Raw genomic sequence first — 23,756 nt, forward strand, 5'->3', positions numbered from 1 at the left:
GGGGACCTGTGAGGCGTCTGTTTCTCAAACTAGAGACTCTAATGTACTTATCTTCTTGCTCAGTTGTGCAACGCGGCCTCCCAATTCTTTTTCTACTCTGGTTAGAGCCTGTTTGTGCTGTCCTCTGAAGGGAGTAGTACACACCGGTGTAGGAAATCTTCAATTTCTTAGCAATTTCTCGCATGGAATAGCCTTCATTTCTAAGAACAAGAATAGACTGTCGAGTTTCAGATGAAAGTTCTCTTTTTCTGGCCATTTTGAGCGTTTAATTGACCCCACAAATGTGATGCTCCAGAAACTCAATCTGCTCAAAGAAGTGCCCATCCAACCAATCCAACTTGTGGGAGCTGCTTCTGGAAGCGTGGGGTGCAATTTCTCCAGATTACCTCAACAAATTAACAGCTAGAATGCCAAAGGTCTGCAATGCTGTAATTGCTACAAATGGAGGATTCTTTGACGAAAGCAAAGTTTGATGTAAAAAAAATCTTATTTCAAATACAAATCATTATTTCTAACCTTGTCAATGTCTTGACTCTATTTTCTATTCATTTCACAACATATGGTGGTGAATAAGTGTGACTTTTCATGGAAAACACGAAATTGTTTGGGTGATCCCAAACTTTTGAACGGTAGTGTATATACATTCACCCATTCACACACACATTCACACACACACACATTCACACACATTCACCCATTCTCACATACATTCACAAACACACACATACACATTCACACATTCACACATATTCACCCATTCACACACTTCACACACATTCACTACTCGTGGCCTCTCCTGCTGGCGTACAACAGACTGAACGTCAGTGTTTGTGCGTCCAGTCTGCATGAGCTGGACCAGGGTTTCATCTGACAGCCTGTTTCTCTCTTGACGTGATGCGCTTCACTGCTGAGAAGCGGCTCTGCAGATGTAAGTGCTCCCAGCACGCTGCCATGGAGAGTGCAACCCCCTGAGGAGTGGACAGCAGGACTTGGTAGTAGTCTCCAAAATGAAACTCCTCTATCATTGCACCTTGGTTGAAAGAAGGGGTCTGGCTGTTGTGCCCAAAGTTCAGCTGCAACTCGGGGTTGCTTCCTGAGAGGGGGTGAGTGAATAACGCAGCCCGTGGCTGCATGCGTGGAAACCCTGGAAGCGTTCCTTGAACTGCTGCTGCAGTGCTTCTGTGCCTGCTCTGTACCCGAGACATGTTTTCTCACATTCGGGGACATCTTTGTGCGTCTCTTCACAGGCAGGAAAGTGTGCTGCATTTGGATGGTCAGATGAAGTCTTCTCTGAACAGGGATGATTTACACCTAAGGGTGTTAATGTGTGTGTAGAGATCCGACACAGTTTGGCCTCTTCCCTGCATTTGCATATGAAGGTGATAAAGATGCAAGGTAATATCCGCAAAGAAGGCCATGTCGCAGAGAAAACCCGTATCTCTGAGTTTACTGCAGCAAGCACTTGTGTCTCATCGAATACTGTCCTCCAAGACCTCTTTGATTTCAGTGTGTACTGCAAAAAAAAGAGAGGCTACAAACTTCCTGTGATTGAGAGACCAGTTCCCCCCTGGAATGAGATTAGTAACCATGGTAACTAAATCCATGACATGGCTGAAGTTCATTATCTTGGCACAGAGGGCCTCCTGTACGATCAAATGAAATAGGATTTAGCCTATGATAAAAATTCTCACAAAGAAATCCCAGGTTCATAACATGTATTAACAGTTAGTGTGTTTCTAAGTGTGTTTCTTGAAGAAAATAACTTTGTACTGTATATTGATTAACCTCCCGACCACTTGTTTGATCTTTTAGATCTTTTGCATCCCTCTGCAATGCCAAGAAGTAAACTTAACTTCTAGTCATAACTACTACAAACCCCAATTCCACTGAAGTTGGGACGTTGTGTAAAACGTAAATAAAAACAGAATACAATGATTTGCAAATCCTTTTCCACCTATATTCAGCTGAATACACTACAAAGACAAGATATTTAATGTTCGCACTGATAAACTTTATTGTTTCGTTGTAAATATTCCCTCATTGTGAATGTGATGCCTGCAACACGTTCCAAAGAAGCTGGGACAGGGGCATGTTCACCACTGTGTTACACCACCTTTCCTTTTAACAACACTCAATAAGCGTTTGGGAACTGAGGACACTACTTGTTGAAGCTTTGTAGGTGGAATTCTTCCCCATCCTTGCTTGATGTGCGACTTCAGTTGCTCAACAGTCCGGGGTCTCCGTTGTCGTATTTCGTGCTTCATAATGCGCCACACATGTTCAATGGGGTACAGGTCTGGACTGCAGGCAGGCCAGTCCAGTACCCGCACTCTTTTACTACGACGCCCCGCTGGTGGAACACCTGCAGAATGTGGCTTAGCATTGTCTTGCTGAAATAAGCAGGGACGTCCCTGAAAAAGACCTCTCTTGGATGGCAGCATATGTTGCTCCAAAACCTGTATGGACCCTCCAGCATTAATGGTGCCTTCACAGATGTGCAAGTTACCCATGATGCCATGGGCACTAACACCCCCCATACCGTCACAGATGCTGGCTTTTGGACTCTGGGCTGATAACAATCTGGATGGTCCTTTTCCTCTTTAGCCTGGAGGACACGACGTCCATGATTTCCAAAAACAATGTGAAATGTGGACTCGTCAGACCACAGCACACTTTTCCACTTTGCGTCAGTCCATCTCAGATGAGCTCGGGCCAGAGAAGCCGGTAGCGTTTCTGGGTGGTGCTGATATCTGGCTTTGGCTTTGCATGGTAGAGTTTTAACTTGCACTTGTAGATGTAGCGACCAACTGTGTTAACTGACGATGGTTTTCCCAAGTGTTCCTGAGCCCACGTGGTCATATCCTTTACACAATGATGTCGGTTTTTAATGCAGTGCCACCTGAGGGGTCAAAGGTCACGGGCATTCAATGTTGGTTTTCAGCCTTGCCGCTTATGTGCAGAGATTTCTCCGGATTCTCTGAATCTTGTGATGATATTATGGACTGGAGATGATGAAATCCCTAAATTCCTTGCAGTTGTACGTTGAGAAACATTGTTCTTAAACTGTTGGACTATTTGCTCACACAGTTGTTCACAAAGTGGTGAACCTCGCCCCACCCTTGCTTGTGAACGACTGAGCCTTTCGGGGATGCTCCTTTTATACCCAATCATGACACTCACCTGTTTCCAGTTCACCTGTTCACCTGTGGAATGTTCCAGACAGGTGTTTTTTGAGCATTCCTCAACTTTCCCAGTCTTTTGTTGGCCCTGTCCCAGCTTCTTTGGAACGTGTTGCAGGCATCAAATTCTAAATGACTGAATATTTGCAAAAAACAATAAAGTTTATCAGTTTGAACATTAAATATCTTGTCTTTGTGGTGTATTCAATTGAGTATAGGTCGAAAAGGATTTGCAAATCATTGTATTCTGTTTTTATTCACGTTTTACACAACGTCCCAACTTCATGGAATTGGGGTTCGTAATAGAACAAGAACACCTAATGCCCATCAAGGCCTCTAAATAAACAAGTTTGCCCATGCACAATATATTATTTTTTCTTCTTCCTCCTCTTACTTTCTTTTCGTTTTTCTTTTTATTTCTTAATAAATATATATTATTTACCATATGTAAACATAAAAAAGGAGAGGACTTGAAACAGAATTCACTTCAAAACGTTAGCATAGACAGCTAACGCCCTTCAAAATCTCTAAATAATTAATCGAATTAATACATTTGTTCGTCCTCATAAGGGAGATAGAGGAAAGAAGAGAAGAAAAAATGCATTTATGCACCAATAAAAAGGAGAGGTATGGAAATAGGACACAGTTTAGTATGAAATCACTGCATTCCCGCTCTATTTGGCCGAACTGGCCGCTTTCAGAGTGAGCCGTGTTACGGGTCTTGGATGGCACGTTGCTGCTCTCTTTTGGAATTTGGGTGGTGCTGCTTTGGCGGCTGTGTGTCGTTGTAGGTGCGTTGTGCCCCGGACGTTGTTGTGTCCGAGCCAGATAGAATTAGTGCGTTAGCACTTATGAGGAAGTTCGTCAGTTTTAACTCCGAAACATGGTTTCAGAAGTGGGATGAATGTAGGCAACGCATACCCTTTTCTCCCAAGGGGACGTGAATATTAGCTTACCCGTTTAAGTGTGGTAAAGTTAAAGTTAGCGAGTATACCAGAGTCCAGAGCTAAGTAATGGCAGCAGTGAACGTGATTCCTCCTCCCGCTCCTATGAAGTTTAGCGGAGACCGAAGCGCTAACTGGAACATCTTCAGGGCAGATGTTGAGGATTACAGTTTAGCGACGGGACTGCATGAGACACCTTCGGAGGTCTAAACCGCTACTCTGAAGAGTCTAATGGGCCCTGGATGCAGGGATGTATACAAGCACAATCTGGATTTAACTGAGGAGCAGAAAGATGTGAAGAACATTCTGGATGCGCTGGAGACATACTTCAAACACACCAAGAATATGATTTATGAACGATACATCTTTGGCTGTTGCAAACAAGACGATGGTGAGTCCATTGACAGTTTTGTTACTCACGAGAAGGCTGCTACATGTGGTTATGGGGCGCTGAGAGATGAACTGAACAAGGACAAAGTTGTACTTGGCATTGCAAATGAGGGCACATGTTGTGGTTACACCGCCCCGAGTTGCCTCCTCGACACGTTCAAGCCACTCCCCCAGCTCGGACGTGCCGGAAACATCCGAGCGCTCGGCTCGCGCTCGGCTCGCGCTCTGAGGAGACGAGCGCTGCACTGCACCAGGTGTTTGCCATCATCCATCAGGCACACCTGCGGCAATCAGGCAGCCTTCTACAAGAAGCCTCCCAGAACGTCTCTCCGTGCTTCGACATACTGAACCCTTTGGTAAAGCTCTGACAAGCCCTCCAGCGTCCCTTGCCCTCTTGCAATTCCGTTTAGTCCCCAGTGTCTAATATTCGTGTCTCTCTTTTTCCTCCCAAGACTCTCCCTCCGCGACTTCCACGGCTCCCCGCGTCTCCCTCGTCCCCAGCGACCTTCACGTTTTTCCCCGGACCTCTTCAGCGATCTCCCCCCGTGTCCCTCTACCTGGACCCCTCCTTTCGGACTTGACTTCCTGGATCTCGGACCCGGACTTCTTCGGACAACCCCTTTTGGCATCACGGACAGGACTTACTTGCCAGGTGCACGCACATTATTCAACACTTCCTTGTCATTTACATACCGCACCACACATAGGCTAAAAACACTCACACATAGTTATACACGCAAACCACTGGACACCACACATAGTTTATTCACACATCCCACTAACAGGACGTTTTTTGCACCATACATTCCCCTCCCACTCTATTCCATTTATTATTTAGTGGCAGTATTTGTTATCTCCCTTCCTTGTTATTCCCCTCCCCCATAAAATTGCCTTTTGGATTTTGAACTGTCATCCTGTGTCTGTCTGCCTTGGGTTTCGCCACACGGGTCGGGTTCTGGTGCGTGAACATAACAACACACGCAGACGTTTGATGAGGGAGAAAGATTTAATGTTGACAGCTGCGGTGGAGACATGCCGTGCTGACAGATGTGAGGCTGAGGTCTATTGACCAAGAAAGGCGACGCATAGACAGCATCAATGCAACATTCAGGCAGCCATTCAAGAAAAATTCCCCAGTCGCAGACAAGCAACAGAGACAATATGATACGGCTGCAGATAGCCTTTCCACATGCAGATATTGTGGCGCTTTGCATGGGCGGGAAAAAAGCAATGCCCAGCATATGGCAAGGTGTGCAGAGCCTATGGCACAGCTAACCATTTTGCAAGATTGTGCATTAAAACCAAGACAGCGGGGGCACGAGTTCATTCCGTGGGCAATTCAATTCCAGGACAGGACAGCGGCAGCGCCAAAAATGGCGTTTATTCAAACAAATGGGGCTGTGAGAGAAAAGGAAAAAAGTGGTTTGTCACTCTTCAGCTGAACAACAAGAAGCAGCAATGTCAGCTCGACTCAGGAGCCATGTGTAATGTTATGAGTTTCAAGGACAAAATGCGGATTTTACCTACAGACAATCTCATGCCAAGTAACACCAAGCTCAGACTCTATTCAGGCCAGTTGATGCCCTCCATGGGCCTGTGTGTGACAGTGTGTTGTGCGCAGTCGCAGATACACTCTAGATTTCGAGGTAGATGAGGGCAGTCAGCAGCAACTGCTCTCGGGATCCACCTATGAGTGCCTTGGGCTCATGCATTTTACCATTCCAGCAGACCTTAATGCTGTGGACAATGTTCAAGCCAGGCCCCTGACTAAGGACACGCTGGTTAGCAAATACCAAGACGTTTTCATTGCCCCAGTCAACTCCGTGCCAGGTGAGGTGCATTTTGAGTTAGATGCAGCGATTCGGCCAGTCCAGAGTGCACCTCGAAATGTTCCAGTCGCTATGCAGAAAGCAGTGAAGGCACGGCTCGACCAATACAAATTGGTCTGGATTAGCAATATGGTAATTGTTAAGTGACCTGACAAGCTGCAGATATGCTTTGATCCAAAGCACCTCAACCAAGCGCTGAGGCGATCACATTACATCATGCCCACGCTAGAAGATGTACTCTACAAGCTCCCTAAGGCAAGGGTTTTCATTCTTGTGGACGCCAGGAATGCCTTCCTTCAATGCAAGCTTGATGAGCCCAGCAGCTAACTAACCAAAACGCTGGTTGAGGCTTCCCTTTGGTGTGTCTGTGGCCCCAGAAGTGTACCAACAGAAACAGCACGAGCTGTTCGTTGGGCTCAGTGGGGTGGAGCCTATAGCTGATGACATTCTCGTCGTGAGCCGTGGCGAAACAGATGAAGTGGCAGACCAAGACAATGATACCAAGCTGCTGGCCCTAATGGACTGATGCAGGCTGGTCAAGTTGCGACTTAGCTTAAAAAAAGCTCCAATTCAAGGTGCCAGAGGTCCGCTTCCATGGGCATATCCTGTCTTCCATGGGTTTGAAGGCAGATCCAGAGAAGGTGAAAGTGGCTGTAGAAATGCCACCCCCATTAGATGTGAAGGCTGTGCAGTGGTTTGTTGGATTTGTCACCTACCTGGCCAAATTCCTTCCACAGTACGGCTTTTGGAGGTATGCAAGCCATTGAGAAGATTCGTGGACAATGACGCAGTCCGGCACTGGCTCCCAAAGCATGATGCAGCGGTGAAAGAGATAAAACAGCTGGTGATAACACCACCTGTGTTGTGCTACGATGACATGGCAAAGGCTGTCACTATACAGAGTGATTCAGGCCAGCATAGCCTGGCCTGTTACCTGATGCAGGAGGGTCGCCCTGTTGCATTCGCCTCGAGGGCTCTCACACCAACAGTGCAGAATTATGCACAAATCGAAAAGGAGTGCCTCAGCATTGTGTTTGCATGCCAGCGTTTTCACCATTATCTGTATGGACGCGACAGCATTACAGCAGAGTCCGATCACAAGCCCCTCATCACCATGTTCAGCAAGCCCTTTCTAAGTGCCTCGAAGCATCTGCAGAGCATGCTGCTGGCTCTGCAGAGCTACAACCTCAGAGTGGTGTATAAGTTGGGGCCAGAGATGCGCGTGAGTGATACCCTTAGCAGGGCCACTGTGTCAAACACATGCAGGGTCCATGCACAACGAGCATGCTGTCTGTAGTTTAGAGCCAAAGCAACTGCATGTGGAGCTCATCAACCAGGCTGACTACCTCAATGTCACAGACAGGCGACTCGTACAGACAGGTGACTCGTACAGACCGGCGACTCGTACAGCACACTGACAATGACGAGCAACTCCAGGCTGTGAAATCTGTGACTCTGTGCAGCTGGCCTGAACATGGAGATGAAACTCCACTGGCGGCAAGGGAATATTGGGCATTTAAGGAGGAGCTCAGTATTCAAAATGGGGTACTATTCAAAGGTGAAAGAGTCATCATTCCCAGATCACTCTGCCCCAAAATGTTGGCACGAGTGTACTCTAGTCACATAGGGGCCGAGGTCTGTTACAGGCAAGAGATGCAGGGTGAAATCAAGGACTTTGTAGGCAAATGCACTGTCAGCAACGAATATGCTATTGAGAAGCAGAGGGAGAAAATGATGTCACACGAGCTGCCAACACGCCCCCGGCAGATTGTAAGCCTAGACCTCTTCCACCACGGCGGCAAAGATTTCCTCCTGTTAGTCAACCACTATTCTGATTTCTGGGAAATTGATCTTCTTCCAGACCTCTCAGCTGAGACGACAATAAAATACTGCAGGGCTCAGTTTGCTCAAGACAGTCATCTCTGATAATGGGGCCCAGTTCTCATGCCACCAATTCCAGCGGTTTGCTGCAGACTGAGAGTTTGAGCACATCACCTCCTCACCATGCCATCCAAAAGCTAATGGTAAGGCCGAGGCTGCTAGATAGCGAAGAACTTATGCGAAAAAGCTCTCCGTGGGGGCAATGAAGCCTGGAAAGAAATCCTGCAGTGGTGTAACACACCAACAGAGGGTATGGACAGCATATAGCGCCTGATGTCGAGGCGTTTGAAGACCGCGCTGCCTGTGGCCTACAGGCTACTGGAGGCATGTGCGGTGACCGGGGTACTGGACCAGCTGCGTCAAACAAAATGACCCAAGGGTGGACCATAATAAATGTTCTGTTCATTGTAGCACTGCACGCTAATGGGAGTTTAGCTACCTGGCCAGCGAGCTAGTTAGTTTATCGACACCCAGTGTTACTTATCCTGTCCCGTTCTCCTCTTGAATTTGACTGGTGAACATCTCCAAGTCCGCTGGTTGATCAAAGTTTGTGTTTTGTCCTTGTATGATACCAGCTAGCAATTTGGCAGGGAGAAGTATGCCGTATCTTATCCCCATGTTGTGGAGCTGCTGTCTAACGGAGTCGAATTCCTTCTGTTTCGTATGTATTCTGACTGCCAGGTCTGGGTAGAATCGCACCGGCTGGTCCTTGTAGAGAATTCACATTTTTGGCTCTGACCACTTTGATTACCGTCATCTTGTCTCTGTCATTCAGGAACTTTATAATCATTGTTCTCGGAGGGGTATTTAGGTCTCTTCTCTGGCCAATTCTGTGGGCTGTCTCCAAAACAAGTTTCGAGTTTAATGAAGTGATTCCTAGTGCCTCAGATATCTAAGTTTTGAGGAAGGAGCAGGGGTCGTCACCCTCCGCCTTCTCCAGCATTTTCATCAGCCTTAGATTAGACCGCTTGGACCTTGCCTCCAAGTCAACAACTTTGTCCTCCAATTCTCTGTTTTACTTTCAAGGCCCTGGACCTTAGCTTGAAGGGTAGCAACATCATCTTCAGTGCTAGAAATGCAGATCTCTGCACTTTTAACACGTTCCATGCACTCCCCAACCTCCTTCCTCACTCCTATTGCAGCCAGAATTCCGTCATATCTTTTGGAGAAGTCGGCCTTCAGTCGGGTTGCCAACCGTTCCTTAAAATAAGGAATCATTCCTTATTATATCCATTCATCCATTCCATTCGAACCGTTTATCCTGCTCTCAGGGTCACGGGGACGCTGGAGCCTATCCCAGCAGTCATTGGGCGGCAGGCGGGGAGACACCCTGGACAGGCTGCCAGACCATCACATAGCCTGCTTATTATATACACTCACCGGCCACTTTATTAGGCACACCCGTCCAACTGCTTGTTAACGCAAATTTCTAATCAGCCAATCACATGGCAGCAACTCAATGCATTTAGGCATGTAGACATGGTCAAGACGATCTGCTGCAGTTCAAACCGAGCATCAGAATGGGGAAGAAAGGTGATTTAAGTGACTTTGAACGTGGCATGGTTGTTGGTGCCAGACGGGCTCGTCTGAGTATTTCAGAAACTGCTGATCTCCTGGGATTTTCACGCACAGCCATCTCTAGGGTTTACAGAGAATGGTCCGAAAAAGAGAAAATATCCAGTGAGCGGCAGTTCTGTGGGCGAAAATGCCTTGTTGATGTCAGAGGAGAATGGCCAGACTGGTTCGAGCTGATAGAAAGGCAACAGTAAATCAAATAACCACTCATTACAACCGAGGTATGTAGAAGAGCATCTTTGAACGCACAACACGTCGAACCTTGAGGCAGATGGGCTACAGCAGCAGAAGACCACACCGGCTGCCACTCCTGTCAGCTAAGAACAGGAAACTGAGGCTACAATTCGCACAGGCTCACCAAAATTGGACAATAGAAGATTGGAAAAACGTTGCCTGGTCTGATGAGTCTCGATTTCTGCTGCGACATTCAGATGGTAGGGTCAGAATTTGGCGTCAACAACATGAAAGCATGGATCCACCCTGCCTTGTATCAACGGTTCAGGCTGGTGGTGGTGGTGTAATGGTGTGGGGGATATTTTCTTGGCACACTTTGGGCCCCTTAGTACCAATTGAGCATCGTGTCAACGCCACAGCCTACCTGAGTATTGTTGCTGACCATGTCCATCCCTTTATGACCACAGTGTTCCCATTTTTTGATGGCTACTTCCAGCAGGATGACGCGCCATGTCATAAAGCTCGAATCATCTCAGACTGGTTTCTTGAACATCACAATGAGTTCACTGTACTCAAATGGCCTCCACAGTCACCAGATCTCAATCCAACAGAGCACCTTTGGGATGTGGTGGACCGGGACATTCGCATCATGGATGTGCAGCCGACAAATCTGCAGCAACTGCGTGATGCTATCATGTCAATATGGACCAAACTCTCTGAGGAATGTTTCCAGTACCTTGTTGAATCTATGCCACGAAGGATTAAGGCAGTTCTGAAGGCAAAAGGTGGTCCAACCCGGTACTAGCAAGGTGTACCTAAAAAAGTGGCCAGTGAGTGTATAATATAATATAATATAATATATATATATATTTTTTTTTTATTTTAAAATTTATTTCTGATTTTTCCCTTTTTCACCCAATTTAGTGGCCAATCGCTCCCTATTCTAGTTCAAACACCCACCCTCGTACTGCATGCGTTCGCCAGCTATATCTCTCCGGCCGGCAGTCTCGTAGGAGACGTCTCGCCCCTTATGTGACAAGGCGAATCCAGGCCGAACCACTGCTTTTCCGACCCACACAGAGACGCATTCATGTGACGAACTCAAGCCGGCTCCGCCCCCCAGAAGACAGCGTTGCCAATTATTGCTGCTTTATCGAGTCTGGCCATAGTTGAATCTGACGAGACCGAGGCGCGAACCCCGGTCCCCAGTGGTCAACTGCATCGACGCAAAGGCGATGCTTAGACCGCTACACAACCGCAGACCTTATATATATATTGTAACGTGCAAGGATAAGTAGACACTGAGGGATACGTTAGCCCTTGGCTAACGGGTCGGACCCTTTAGTCGAGCGGTTAGCGATGTCTCCCGCACCGCGGAAGATACGGGTTCGCGTCCCGGCTGTGGAGATTCCCGGGCTGTCCCCTTAACTCGCTGCAATATACACATATATGTGTGCGTGTGCTCTACCTTACACTAATAAGGCACATTATATTTGTTCTGGACTCTGTTAGTAATTGTTTAAGTTGAGAACTTTATTCTGTCGACGGACTTTTATTTTGAAGTACTTCTTTCGCGACCGGCAAATTGTAATCAGGAAGTGTTATACCATCTTACCAGTGCATTGTGTGTGCCACGAAAGGTTATCCGCCATCCTTGATTCTTACATCTTGATACACGCAGTGTTTGTCAGTATTTCAGTTTATGTGGCCTATATTTACAACAGCATTACAAAGTCTATCCCATTCATTTTTCGTTTTATCTGTAGTATGTTATGCCGTGTTGTTTGTGTTAGCTTGCTATGTGTTAGCATGTTCCCCTTTGCTAGTCGTATGCTACGTTATACCTATCTGAATATTGGCTAGTCTACAGCTCTTATTTCGTGCACTGAGGCACTCTTATTTGTACCTTTGATATGTCTCATGTGTTCATTTTGTGTACTTACTTTGTAGTACCTTAAATTTTATAACTGCAGTGTTTTATTGTGTTTGTATATTTCAGTTTCACCTTTTGGCAAGTAAACATCATAAACTTCACTCCGTCTCCTGAAATGATTGATTGCCGAAGAGTTTAGCTGACTGGATAGTTGGGTTATTGCTCAGCTCCTCCGAGACCAGTACAGTTAAAAAACAGCATATCATCAAGCTGTAAGAAGGGAGCGGCTGGATAATAGACTGAAGGACCATCATACAGACTTGAGCAAGCCTCCACGACAGCCTCCCCTGATGTCCTCACTTCCGTGAGCCCACACATCTTCTCTCACCATGGCAGAAGGAGGCTCTAAAGTGTTAGAAGGATGTGTCACAGAAGAGGACCTCCACTCATTATGTTCTCGTTCCTCCAAATCATCAAGTAGTGCCAAATAATCACTCGCCATTGCCAAAGCACGAGCCAAGGCTGAGGCAGCTATCACCAAGATGGCCTATGCTCAGAGGGAGATGGAACTTAAACTACAGAAGGCCCGTCTGGAAGCTGACTTAGCAGTGGAAAAGGTCCGCATAGAAGCATCCCTAGAGGCTCTTCAAGTAAAAAATGAAACAGATGCTACACGGATTGGAGCAGAAATACTGGAGTCAGGTTTGATTGACCAAGGCCGTCAGTCACGTAGAGCAGTAGAGCCTCTAATCATCTCTCACCCCAGACACGACTTCAGCGTATAGAACACTATGTACTGGACCAATCTAGCCTGACGTCTAACCCATTCAGCTCATATGCCTCACCTTATCATGAGCTCCAAGTCACAAATCACACCCAGCAGCCTGCTACATCCATCCCACTCTACAGACCCCTTCCCATGAAAATAGAGCCGCTCTGGCAGAACGATGGAGGAGCGGACAAGAGAGAGCAACAGGTTTCTTGCACGGAGCCAGTTGGTGACCTCAGGGTTGACCAATTTCGATGACAATCCAGAGAATTACTGGGCATGGAAGTCCACCTTCAATGGAGCCATCACAAAACTGTGCCTGTCAGCGGGAGGAGAACTTGATCTTCTCATCAAATGGCTTGGCAAGGAGTCTTCGGAACAGGCATGGAGACTCAAAGCAGTCAACATCAGGCACCCTCAGGTCGTATTGATGATGGCTTGGCAGAGACTGGAATAATACTACGGCTCACCTGAGGCAATCGAAAGGGCTCTCTTCAATAAAATTGAAGACTTTCCGAAGGTGACGCACAAAGACCCGTACAAGCTCCGTGATCTGGGTGACCTGTTCCTAGAAGTGGAAGCCACAAAGAGGGATGGCTACTTACCCGGCCTGTCTTACCTGGACACCTCCAGAGGAGTGGCTCCCATCGTCAACAAACTTCCATACAATCTTCAGGATAAATGGGCATCATTTGGATCCACATCCAAGCAACAAAACAATGTGCCCTTCCCTCCATTCACTTTGTTTGCTGACGTTATCCGCAGGGAAGCCAGAGTAAAAACAGATCCCAGCTTCAACCTCCCACCATACCATGCAGCACCTGAAAGGAATGAGAGGTCAGAGAGACAAGGGAAGACAGCTATATCAGTAAACAAGACTTAAGTGTCTCCTACAGAGAAAACTGAAGATCAAAAGAAAGATATTGACCCTGGAAAACACTGCCCAATCCACGATAAACCCCACCCACTGCGGAAATGTAGAGGCTTCAGAGAGAAGACTCTAGAAGAGCGAAAACAGTTCCTCAAAGACCATCACATATGCTTCCGGTGCTGCTCCTCCACAACCCACCTTGCTAGAGACTGCAACATAGAAGTAGACTGCAACGAATGTGGTGGCGACCGTCACACCTCAGTACTCCACCCGTGTCTGGCTCCCTGGAAGTCCAAATCGTCTCCTTCCGCTTCAGAGAACGGTGGGGAGGGAGAACAAGCAGACAACCAGGAAGTCACCTCCAACTGCACTAAAGTATGTGGAGAAGGAATGAGTCTTAGGGCATGTTCGAAGATCTGCCTAGTAAACGTTTATGAAGGATGCCGGGGGGAGTCCAGAAGGATGTATGTCATCCTGGACGAGCAGAGTAACCGTTCCTTGGCAACACCAGAGTTCTTCAGCATCTTCAAGGTAATGAGTAGTCCATCACTGTACACACTCAAAACATGTGCAGGACTCAAGGAGACAGCTTGCAGAAAGGCCTGGGGCTACACTGTGGGGTCAGCAAGAGAGAAGGTCAGCTTCCCTCTCCCCACACTACTTGAATGCGATCAGGTCCAAAACAACCTGTCGGAGATCCCAATTCCCAGTGCCGCTCGCCACCACAGGCACCTGAAACGGATTCCAGACGAGATCCCACCCCTGGACCGGGACGCAGGCATACTCCTGTTGCTTGGCAGAGACATTCTGAGAACACACAAAGTCAGGAGCCAGATAAATTGTCCTCATGATTGCCCATTCACTCAAAGACTGGATCTTGGATGGGTTGTCGTTGGCGATGTGTGCCTTGGAGGAGTACACAAGCCACCTCACGTCAGAACTTTCAAGACCTCCATTCTGGAAAGTGGACGCCCCAGCTTTCTCAGCCCATGTAGCAGCCAGATCCAGGAGAAAGAAACATTTTCCCACAGTTACCCGGTGTCAGCTACCCTAGACAGCACACGGAAGACACTCAACGGAGAGAACGTGGGTCAATCGGTCTTCCTTCACACAGCCAGCGACCACAAGCTTGCTCCTTCGATAGATAACGCGAGATTCCTGCAGATCATGGACAATGAGAATCGCCAAGATTAGTCTAAAAGCTGGGTCGCACCCCTACCCTTCCAGTCACCACGGAAACGCCCGCTCAACAACAGGGAGTACGCCCGAAGCCGTCTCAACTCTGTCTGCCGCACTCTAGACAAGCAGCCACAGATGAAAGCCCACTACATAGAGTTCATCGAAAAGATACTTACCAACAAACATGCAGAGATCGCTCCACCCCTACAGGAGGGCAGGAGTGTTGGTATCTCCCATCATTTGGAGTCTACCACCCAAAGAAGCCAGACCAAATCCGTGTGGTTTTCAACTCCAGCGCACCTTACGAGGGAGTCTCTCTCAACGACGTGCTTCTCAGGGGCCCCAATCTCAACAATAGCCTTTTGGGGGTGCTCATGAGATTTCGGAAGGAACCTGTCGCCGTCACTGTTGACATTCAGCACATGTTCCACTGTTTCATAGTACGGGAAGACCACAGGGACTTCCTCCGCTTCCTGTGGTTCCGCAATAACGACCCCATCAGCGACATTGTGGACTACAGGATGTGCGTCCATGTCTTCGGCAACAGCCCATCTCCTGCAGTCGCCATATACGGCCTGAGGAAAGCGGCCAAGGAGGAAGAAGAGAACTTCTGTAGCGACATGAGGAGGTTCATCGAACGAGAGTTCTATGTAGACAGTGCACTGAAGTCTTTCCCTAGCGAAGCAGAAGCCATCAGTGTCCTCGGACGTGCCCAAAGGATGCTTGCAGAGTCGAACCTCAAGCTGCATAAAATAGCCTCCAACAGACCTGCTGTGATAGAAGCATTCCCTCTGGAAGATCGTGCTAAGGATATCAAGGACCTCAACCCTGTTCCTGATTACCTTCCCCTTCAACGCAGCCTTGGATTGTCCTGGAAAATTGCCTCAGACACGTTCACATTCCAGGCCATGGATGAGAAGAAGCCCTTCACCCGTAGAGGGTTGCTGTCTACGGTGAACAGCCTATACAACCCCCTCGGTCTCTTAGCCCCTGTCACAATACACGGCAGGCTGTTCCTGAGGGACCTCTCCAAGCAAGCCGAGGACTGGGACTCACCCCTCCCCAGAAGCATGGAAGCAGAGATGACAAAGTGGAGAGACTCACTAAAAGACCTAAAGGAGCTCCAGATACCTCGCACTTATACATCTTTCTGACCCTCTGGCACTATATTCAAAGAGCTTTGTGTCTTTGCGGATGCCTCTACGAAGGCCATTGCAGCAGTAGCTTACCTGAAAGCCACCACTGAAGAGGGACAGACAGAGGTTGGCTTCATCTTTGGAAAAGTCAAGCTGGCACCCAAACCAGACCTCTCAATTCCTAGACTGGAATTGTGTGCAGCAGTACTTGCAGCCGAGATTGCAGAGTTGATCGTCGAAGAGATGGACCATGAGTTCCACCGCACCACATACTACTCAAACAGCAAGGTAGTCTTGGGTTACATTCATATTCAAGAAAGGCGGTTCTGTGTCTACGTAAACAACAGAGTTCAGAGGATCCGGCAGTCCACATCTCCAGACCAATGGAGGCATGTTCCGACTGACGACAACCCAGCTGACTATGGGTGTAGGTCTATCCCAGCAACTCTACTGAGCAGCACAACATGGCTCTCTGGATGAACTTTTCTTCGGAATCTATCTCCCCACTCTTTCGAACTCCAAGAGACGTTCAACCTTGTCAACCCTGCCTCTGACTCCAATGTACACCCTGAGGTTGCTGTGAACCTCACCTCAGTTTCTCAAGACAAGGCTCTGGTAGCGACGGGCGTTGGTAAACATCTGATCACAAAGAGCCACGCATATCAATAGCTCTGACAACGACTCCTAGAGGATAAATACTGAGTCTCATCACCAGCCAGTCAGACTAGCTTGTCTCGTCAGAAAGGCACGAACTGAGGAAGCCTCTTGGATAAGAGGCAAAACGTCTTCACGGATATATACCAAGTCCAGTTGCACTTGATTCAACTCCTTTGGATAACCATGACCTGGATGAATGAGAACATTCACAGACTGTCAAAGAGGCCCCTCAGAGAAGGAGCTGAATAGAGCCAAGATCCTTGTGATGAAGACCGTCCAACATGAGCTATATGCTGAAGAATTGAAGAACATAGCCTTCAAACAAAGTCTTCCCTCACGGAGTAGTCTGCTGAAGCTAAACCCTATCATCGACAACCATGGACTCCTCAGAGTTGGAGGCCGTACAGCTCAGTCCAAGCTAGCAACTGATGAAACGAGCCCCATCATCATCCCAGGTCGTCATCACCTCGTGATCCTGCTTGTGCGACATCACCACAAGGCCGTAAAACACCAAGGGAGGCACTTTACAGAGGGCGCCGGCAGAGCAGTCAGGCTCTGTTTGGTTGGAGCTAAAAGATGCATCGGCAGCCTTCTCTTCAAGTGCGTCACCTGCAAGAACCTTTGCTGGAAGACAGAATACCAACAAATGGCAGATCTGCCTGCCCAGCATCTCCAAGTAGCCTCTCCGTTCACCTATGTCAGTTTGGATGTTTTCGGACCATGGGACATTACCTCATGTCATACCAGAGGAGGACAAGCCAACAGCAAAAGATGGGCTGTCGTGTTCTCATGCATGTGCACAAGAGCCGTGCACATCGAAGTAAAAGAGACTATGAGTACCAGCAGTTTCATTAATGCCCTGAGAAGGTTCTTTGCCATCAGAGGCCCAGCAAAACAAATACGCTCAGACAAAGGCACTAACTTCATCAGCGCCTGCAGAGAACTCAAGATGGATAAACTAAGCTCTAGCTCAGACTGTGGAGAAGTATCTCCAGGAGCACAACTGTACCTGGGTATTCAACCCACCCCACTCTTCTCACATGGGGTTCGCATGGGAGCGCGTGATTGGAATTGCCCGTCACATCCTCGACTGTATGCTCCTCCAAGGTGGATAATCGCATCTCACACACGAAGTCCTGACTACCCTCATGGCTGAGGTTACTGCAGTCATGAATGCTAGACCCCTCGTCCCAGTGTCCTCAGACCCAGAGTCTCCTCTCATACTTACTCCAGCTATGCTCTTGACCCAGAAGACATGCGTTTCCCCTCCCCCTCCAGGTGACTTTGGGGCAGGAGATCTTTTCAAGGAAGAATGGAAACGGGTTCAGAGTCTAGCAGACATCTTCTGGAGCAGATGGCGAAAGGAATATTGCCACACATTTCAAAGCCGTTGCAAGGGGCAGGACAAGAGGCCCAACCTCCAAGTAGGAGACATCGTCCTAATGAAGGACAGTCAAGCCAAAAGAAACCGGTGGCCTATGGCTTTTGTTGTGAAGACGCTTCCAAGTCAGACTGGGATGGTGGGAAGTAGACATCAGAGTCGTCAAAGAAGACACCCAGAAAGTACCCCCCCCCCCAGTCTCCGGAGTGGTGCTGTTGCTTTCTACAGAAGACTGATAAATAGTTTTGGGTTTATTTGGCCTCTTTAAAAAGCCCCAGGCGGGGAGTGTTCTGGACTCTGTTAGTCATTGTTTAAGTTGAGAACTTTATTCTGTCGACGGACTTTTAATTTGAAGTACTTCCTTCGCGACCGGCAAATTGTAATCAGGAAGTGTTATACCATCTTACCAGTGCATTGTGTGCCGCAAAAGGTTGTCCGCCATCCTTGATTCTTGCGTCTTGATACACGCAATGTTTGTAAGTATTTCAGTTTATGTGGCCTATATTTACTACAGCATTACAAAGTCTATCCCATTCATTTTTTCGTTTTATCTGTAGTATGTTATGCCGTGTTGTTTGTGTTAGCTTGCTATGTGTTAGCATGTTCCCCTTTGCTAGTCGTATGCTACGTTATACCTATCTGTATATTGGCTAGTCTACAGCTCTTATTTCGTGCACTGAGTCGTTCTTATTTGCACCGTTGATATGTTTTATGTGTTCATTTCGTGTACTTACTTTGTAGTACCTTCAATTTTATAACTGCAGTGTTATGTTGTGTTTGTATATTTCAGTTTCACCTTTTGGCAAGTAAACATCATAAACTTCACTCCGTCTCCTGAAATGATTGATTGCCGAAGAGTTTAGCTGACTGGATAGCTGGGTTATTGCTCAGCTTCTCCGAGACTAGTACAATATTTGTTGTGCCCGCACTGCCCCGTCCATCCAACCCCCTTCTCTGTCCCCTGTTCTTTATTTCCATTTCAAGGAGTTGGCAACCCTAGCCTTCAGGTCTTTGATAGCTTCTAGAATTGGCACGTCAACATTCACATCCACCATTACGCTAGCATTAGCTTTACCATCCCTACTTTACTTTTCAAGCCGAATTCTATTTCAGATGGTGTAATGTTTCCACTTCTGTTCAGTCTTCCTAATGTAGACGACGTCAGAGTATGTTTAGCAGTGTTATTGCTCACTTTCCAACTGTGATTGGTTTGGTTTTAAATAGTATTAACCAAGGTTTTGCGGAGGAGAGAGGAACACGTCTGTCTAGCACGCCGCCATACCGGAACCCCTGTCCTCTTTCTTCTTTGTATTGTTCTGGTAGAAAGGGACTTAATTCAGAGGACATTTTTCCACTTCAATATGAACTTAACTTCATTCATGTATACATTTGCCCTGCGTTTTTTTTCCGCAGTACATTTACCAAATGAATTACCTGTTGGTATATAACCGGAATTTCACCAAACATGGCAAAATGGTGTCAAAAGAAAGTTGCCGACATTAGCGCGTCGCTCCTTTAAGAGAGTCGCCTGAATGCTCGCTGTGCCGCGCTGTTTGTCCATGTAGACTCGCTGTAGTTTCCTTTGAACTGAACAAGCCTTGAAGAAAAACTGCCGTTTTTTTCTCTTCTCTTTCACTTTTTTCTCTGCTGAACTCTAAAGAACATATGTCTGTGAGTAATACGTACCTTTATGTTTAAGTTACCCGTAATAGTTTTTTGAAACAGTTTTTCTTTTGTGTGGAAAACGTAAAAACTGTACCTATGCTAACTGCGTTAGCTTGTCTATGGCATTTTCCAATGTTAAATGAACATTAATGCTAATCGTTAGTTAGCTGTAGCGCTTACTCAATGATAATCCCAGCACATGTTGAAGTGTATTTGTGTTGTGCGTAACAATTAATGACTCAGTGTTTGTTGATGTGAAAGGAAGAGTCAAACATATAACAAATTGTAATTTTGTAGTTTCTATTTCTGTATTTCAGTTTCACAGTGCTTCTGACAGTAAACATCCTAAACTTACCTGCTGTCCCCTGGATGTTTATTAAGGAACCTGTTTAGCTATCTGCCAAGCTAGCGGTCATGTTACGTGCTAGTAAGAGCAGAATCGTTAGCTTTAATATATTTTACAGATCTGAGTCCCTGCAGCTCATTGGTAATGAAACCATAACTTATCATTATGGTACCTCACAATAGTTCTTTTAGGAAGTCACACAGAAGTAGATGCAGGATGTTACAGTGGCAATACATTCATCCATACTGCTACAACAAACCCACCATGGCCTTCCAATCCATGGAGCCTAAGCAGTCCTTAAGCTTTTCAACAGTTTGTGTGTACCACCTTTGATGGTCTTAGACTCTTCCAGTTTCCGTTTAAAGGTTGGTACAGGCATGATCATGGTGTAGTCAGAGTAGCCAAGATGTGCACAGAGAAAATGTTGAAATGCCCCCTTATTATTGGTATTGGTCCAGGGTACTGTCCTTCCACGTAGGGCAGTTGATAAGTTGATGGTATTCCGACAGATCGTTTTTCATAGTGCTGTGATTAAATTTCTCCTTCAGGAAAATTACAGTTCAGGGGAATTTGTTTTACAGATCACAAATATGATCAGCCAAAGGCCCCTGTGTGTTAGCATGAGGAGGACTGTAAACTCCCTCCAGGATAATATAAATTCCTAGGCCAGGTGGATTTGCTTGTGATGCATGAAAAAGCCAAGTTTGTAGAGCAGGAAGAAAGAATAGTGGTTATGTTTCTGCCCCAGCTGTTGTAAACATGCACACATCTCCTCCCAGTGGCGTACTGTATTGCAATCCAGTGTTGAAAACATGTAGCAGGGTAGGGGTACCGATTTTGCTGCACACACACTTGTATGTCCATGTTAGACCACTATGATTTTTACTGCTTTGGAGGGAGGGGTGTGTGAGTATGTGTGTGAGAGAGGGGGGGTGTCATGGAAGAGAAAATAAATTAGGTAATCTTAATCTGCTAATCCATCATTATATTGTCACATCAAACTAATACTCATAGGAACCATACCTGCAGTCAGCTGAGATGGACAAAGTCACTTAGATGGGTAATGGAACATTTCTCCCACTAAACCTTGTGTCAGATAAACTGATTCAAATTCTATGGTACTGTATTTAATTGTAGTCTTTGAACACGTTAGCGGTGGTCAACACACGTCAGAAAGGACACTCATATTCATAAAATCCCCACACCGGCAGTGTCTAGCCTCACTCTTAAGCTGTAAAATCAGCTTCAAAAATTATAGGAATAGCACTGCCACAGCCTCAGGACTATTACACCACCCATTGCAGAAGGAAGTTTCCCAAGTATCGTGGAGGACACCATCCATCTAGCACATGGTCTGTTCTTACTCCTTCCCTCAGGACAACACTTAGAGAGCTTCAGAGCTTGGATCAGCGGCCTCAAAGACAGTGTTTACCCCAGGGCAGTCAGAATAATGAACAGCAGGCACCTTGCATAACTTCAGTGATTTATTATTTTGTGGGATTTCTGATTTCTTATTGTTTTTGTTATTATTTATTATTTCCTTATATGTAGGCTCAGGGCTGAGAGAGCCAGGGCATATGCATTTCATTGCATTGAAAGGTACATGGTACTTTTTAAGTGTATATGGCAATAAAGTGAAACAGGAATTTGAACTTTTTGACTGGTCATAAAATTGTTCTATTCTCCACTCTGGTGTCAGCACTCTGACAGACTATTTTCTTTGGAGATAATGTGTTGAAATGGGGCTTTTCACATCGGCAGCACACTGGCTGCACTGCTTCTCTTTTACACTGCTCATTCTCACCTCTTTTTCTATCTGTTCTTCACAGCTGGCACAACATACATCTTTGGTAGAGGAGGAGGCCTAATCACTTTTAAGTGGCCAGCCAATGAGAGGCCCAGCACAAGGACTGACAAACTTACCGTCGGCTTCAGCACCTCCCTCAAAGATGGAATACTGGTCAGGATTGACAGCGCTCCTGGCCTGGGGGACTATCTCATGCTGCACATAGTAAGACAAGTTTTTCTCTTTTTCATTCCAACTGTTCCTAAAGTTTTACTACTTTTGTTACTTTCACTTCCACATATATCTATCTATGGGTGATAAGAAAATAGAGCGTTTTTATACTTTATAAATTCATATATCAAGACGTTAAAAAAGAGCAAATAAAATGTTTCATGATTTTTTGTGATTCATAGAGTTTTAGTGTCATTGTCGAGTTTTGATATGTGCACATGCATGTGCGTGCAGACACAAGTTTTGCATTTACTCTAAGTCATGCCGTTTATACTGCTCTCATTAAGTACAACGAGAATTCTTGTATTCTCTTGAGTCAAATTTATTATCCATGCTCACATGCAAAGTATTATAACCATCTGTGGTAATCTGAGCATGAGGTTTATGTATATTTGGTAATTAATGCTTAAGAACTATCTCCTACAGAAATAAAATGTTTGGTTAATTGCTACTAAAGGTTAACTCAAGAGGCTATAAATGAACTGATCTCATAATCATGTTTTCTCTCTTCTACTCCATTCCTCCCTCCATTTCTTCATCTCTTCACTGGTTTTGCTTTTAAGAAGTACAAAAACTGTTTTCATATTTTTTAAGCTGAAAACAAATTTGTGTGCCTTTAGTATGGTATAATTCAGTAACCTGGTAAAAATTCAACAAAATACAGTCTCACAGTTTTGCTTTGTCTTTTTTTGTTTTTTTGAGCTGGACAAAACCTAAGCTTTATCTTCCTTCTTGGGAAAATTATCAACCTCCTCCAAATTGCCTAAGTAATAAGGGCATCAAAGAGGATCCAGTGGGCTGAGGGTCCAGCGTGTTTGACCAATAGAATGTGATCTGCTTAGAAAGGCTACATGCCAGCAATAATGAATTAAACCCTCTTGGTAAGCTTCTGCGAAAGTGGGGCTTGGTACTCTACTTAGTGCTACAACCTGCAGCTCCCTCACACTTCCTCTTGCTCTCCACCCAATTTATCATCCATTTATTTATTTATTTGCATTTATCAAAATGTGAGTGGGCTGAGAGAGACCAAAAGCGAGTGCTTACTTGCTTTTTAACAGGTAACGTGATATACGGTGTTTGTTTTTCTCTACCCAGTACATACTTTAGACAAATGCCAGTTTGGAGAATGAGGTGGAAGAAGGGTGTGTGTCAAGGATGTGGAGATTCAGCACTGACTCCAGCAGCAGTTTTTATTCTTTCTTCAGTTTTCGCTCACTGATATCAGACTACCCTGACATCTTCAGGACCATATCACTCACTGGGTGTGATGGTGGTGTAGCAGGGTTGAAAATTTCAATCAAGAGAGGGGAGCAAAACTAGGGAAACTTACAATGAGAGTGGTTTGGTAGCACAGACATTTAAATCCATATTTATGACGACTAGAAAAAAGGGTTGAATGAGAGCACTTGTTACAATGTCTTACAAGGACATAATTATACTGTTTATTAGCAAAATCCTCCGTACTATTATTTACACTCAAACTGGGATTTATCAAAGTCATCAGGAATGAAATTTCTTCAGACATTGGACAGAAGTTTCTGAAAACCTGAGACTGCCATTAAGATGTGTGTAAATTCCACAATTCTACTTTTATGCAGAACCGTTCACTTTTATTCATTAAAGTGATTAACTAACTTAATGCAAAAGAATAACAATGGTTGCAAATGAAGCACAACATGTTTAAAATGACTAAAAGGATACTGGAAAAGGTTATGATTTCTCATGTGTTTAGTATTTAGTTAAACCTGAAATCTCAGTGAAAAGAAATGAATTATTGCTTATTCTACAAAGATATTCTAAAATGGCCTGGACACATTTGTTTCTACCCCACCACAAAAAACGAAGAATGCACAATTTTCTCTGAAGTAATTTGAAATGGATAAAAGTAAT

General features: G+C 45.8%; 1 protein-coding gene across 1 annotated transcript in view; it reads left to right on the forward strand.

Annotated features, from left to right (window-relative positions):
* The window catches only part of nrxn3a (neurexin 3a), a 564,844-nt gene that overhangs the window by 353,483 nt on the left and 187,605 nt on the right, over window positions 1-23,756 (forward strand). The window contains exon 14 of the mRNA XM_056296357.1: window positions 21,679-21,860. Coding sequence (XP_056152332.1) covers window positions 21,679-21,860 — 182 coding nt within the window. The remainder of the gene's footprint in view (window positions 1-21,678; window positions 21,861-23,756) is intronic.

Source organism: Lampris incognitus, chromosome 16, assembly GCF_029633865.1.
Source record: "Lampris incognitus isolate fLamInc1 chromosome 16, fLamInc1.hap2, whole genome shotgun sequence".
Taxonomy (NCBI): domain Eukaryota; kingdom Metazoa; phylum Chordata; class Actinopteri; order Lampriformes; family Lampridae; genus Lampris; species Lampris incognitus.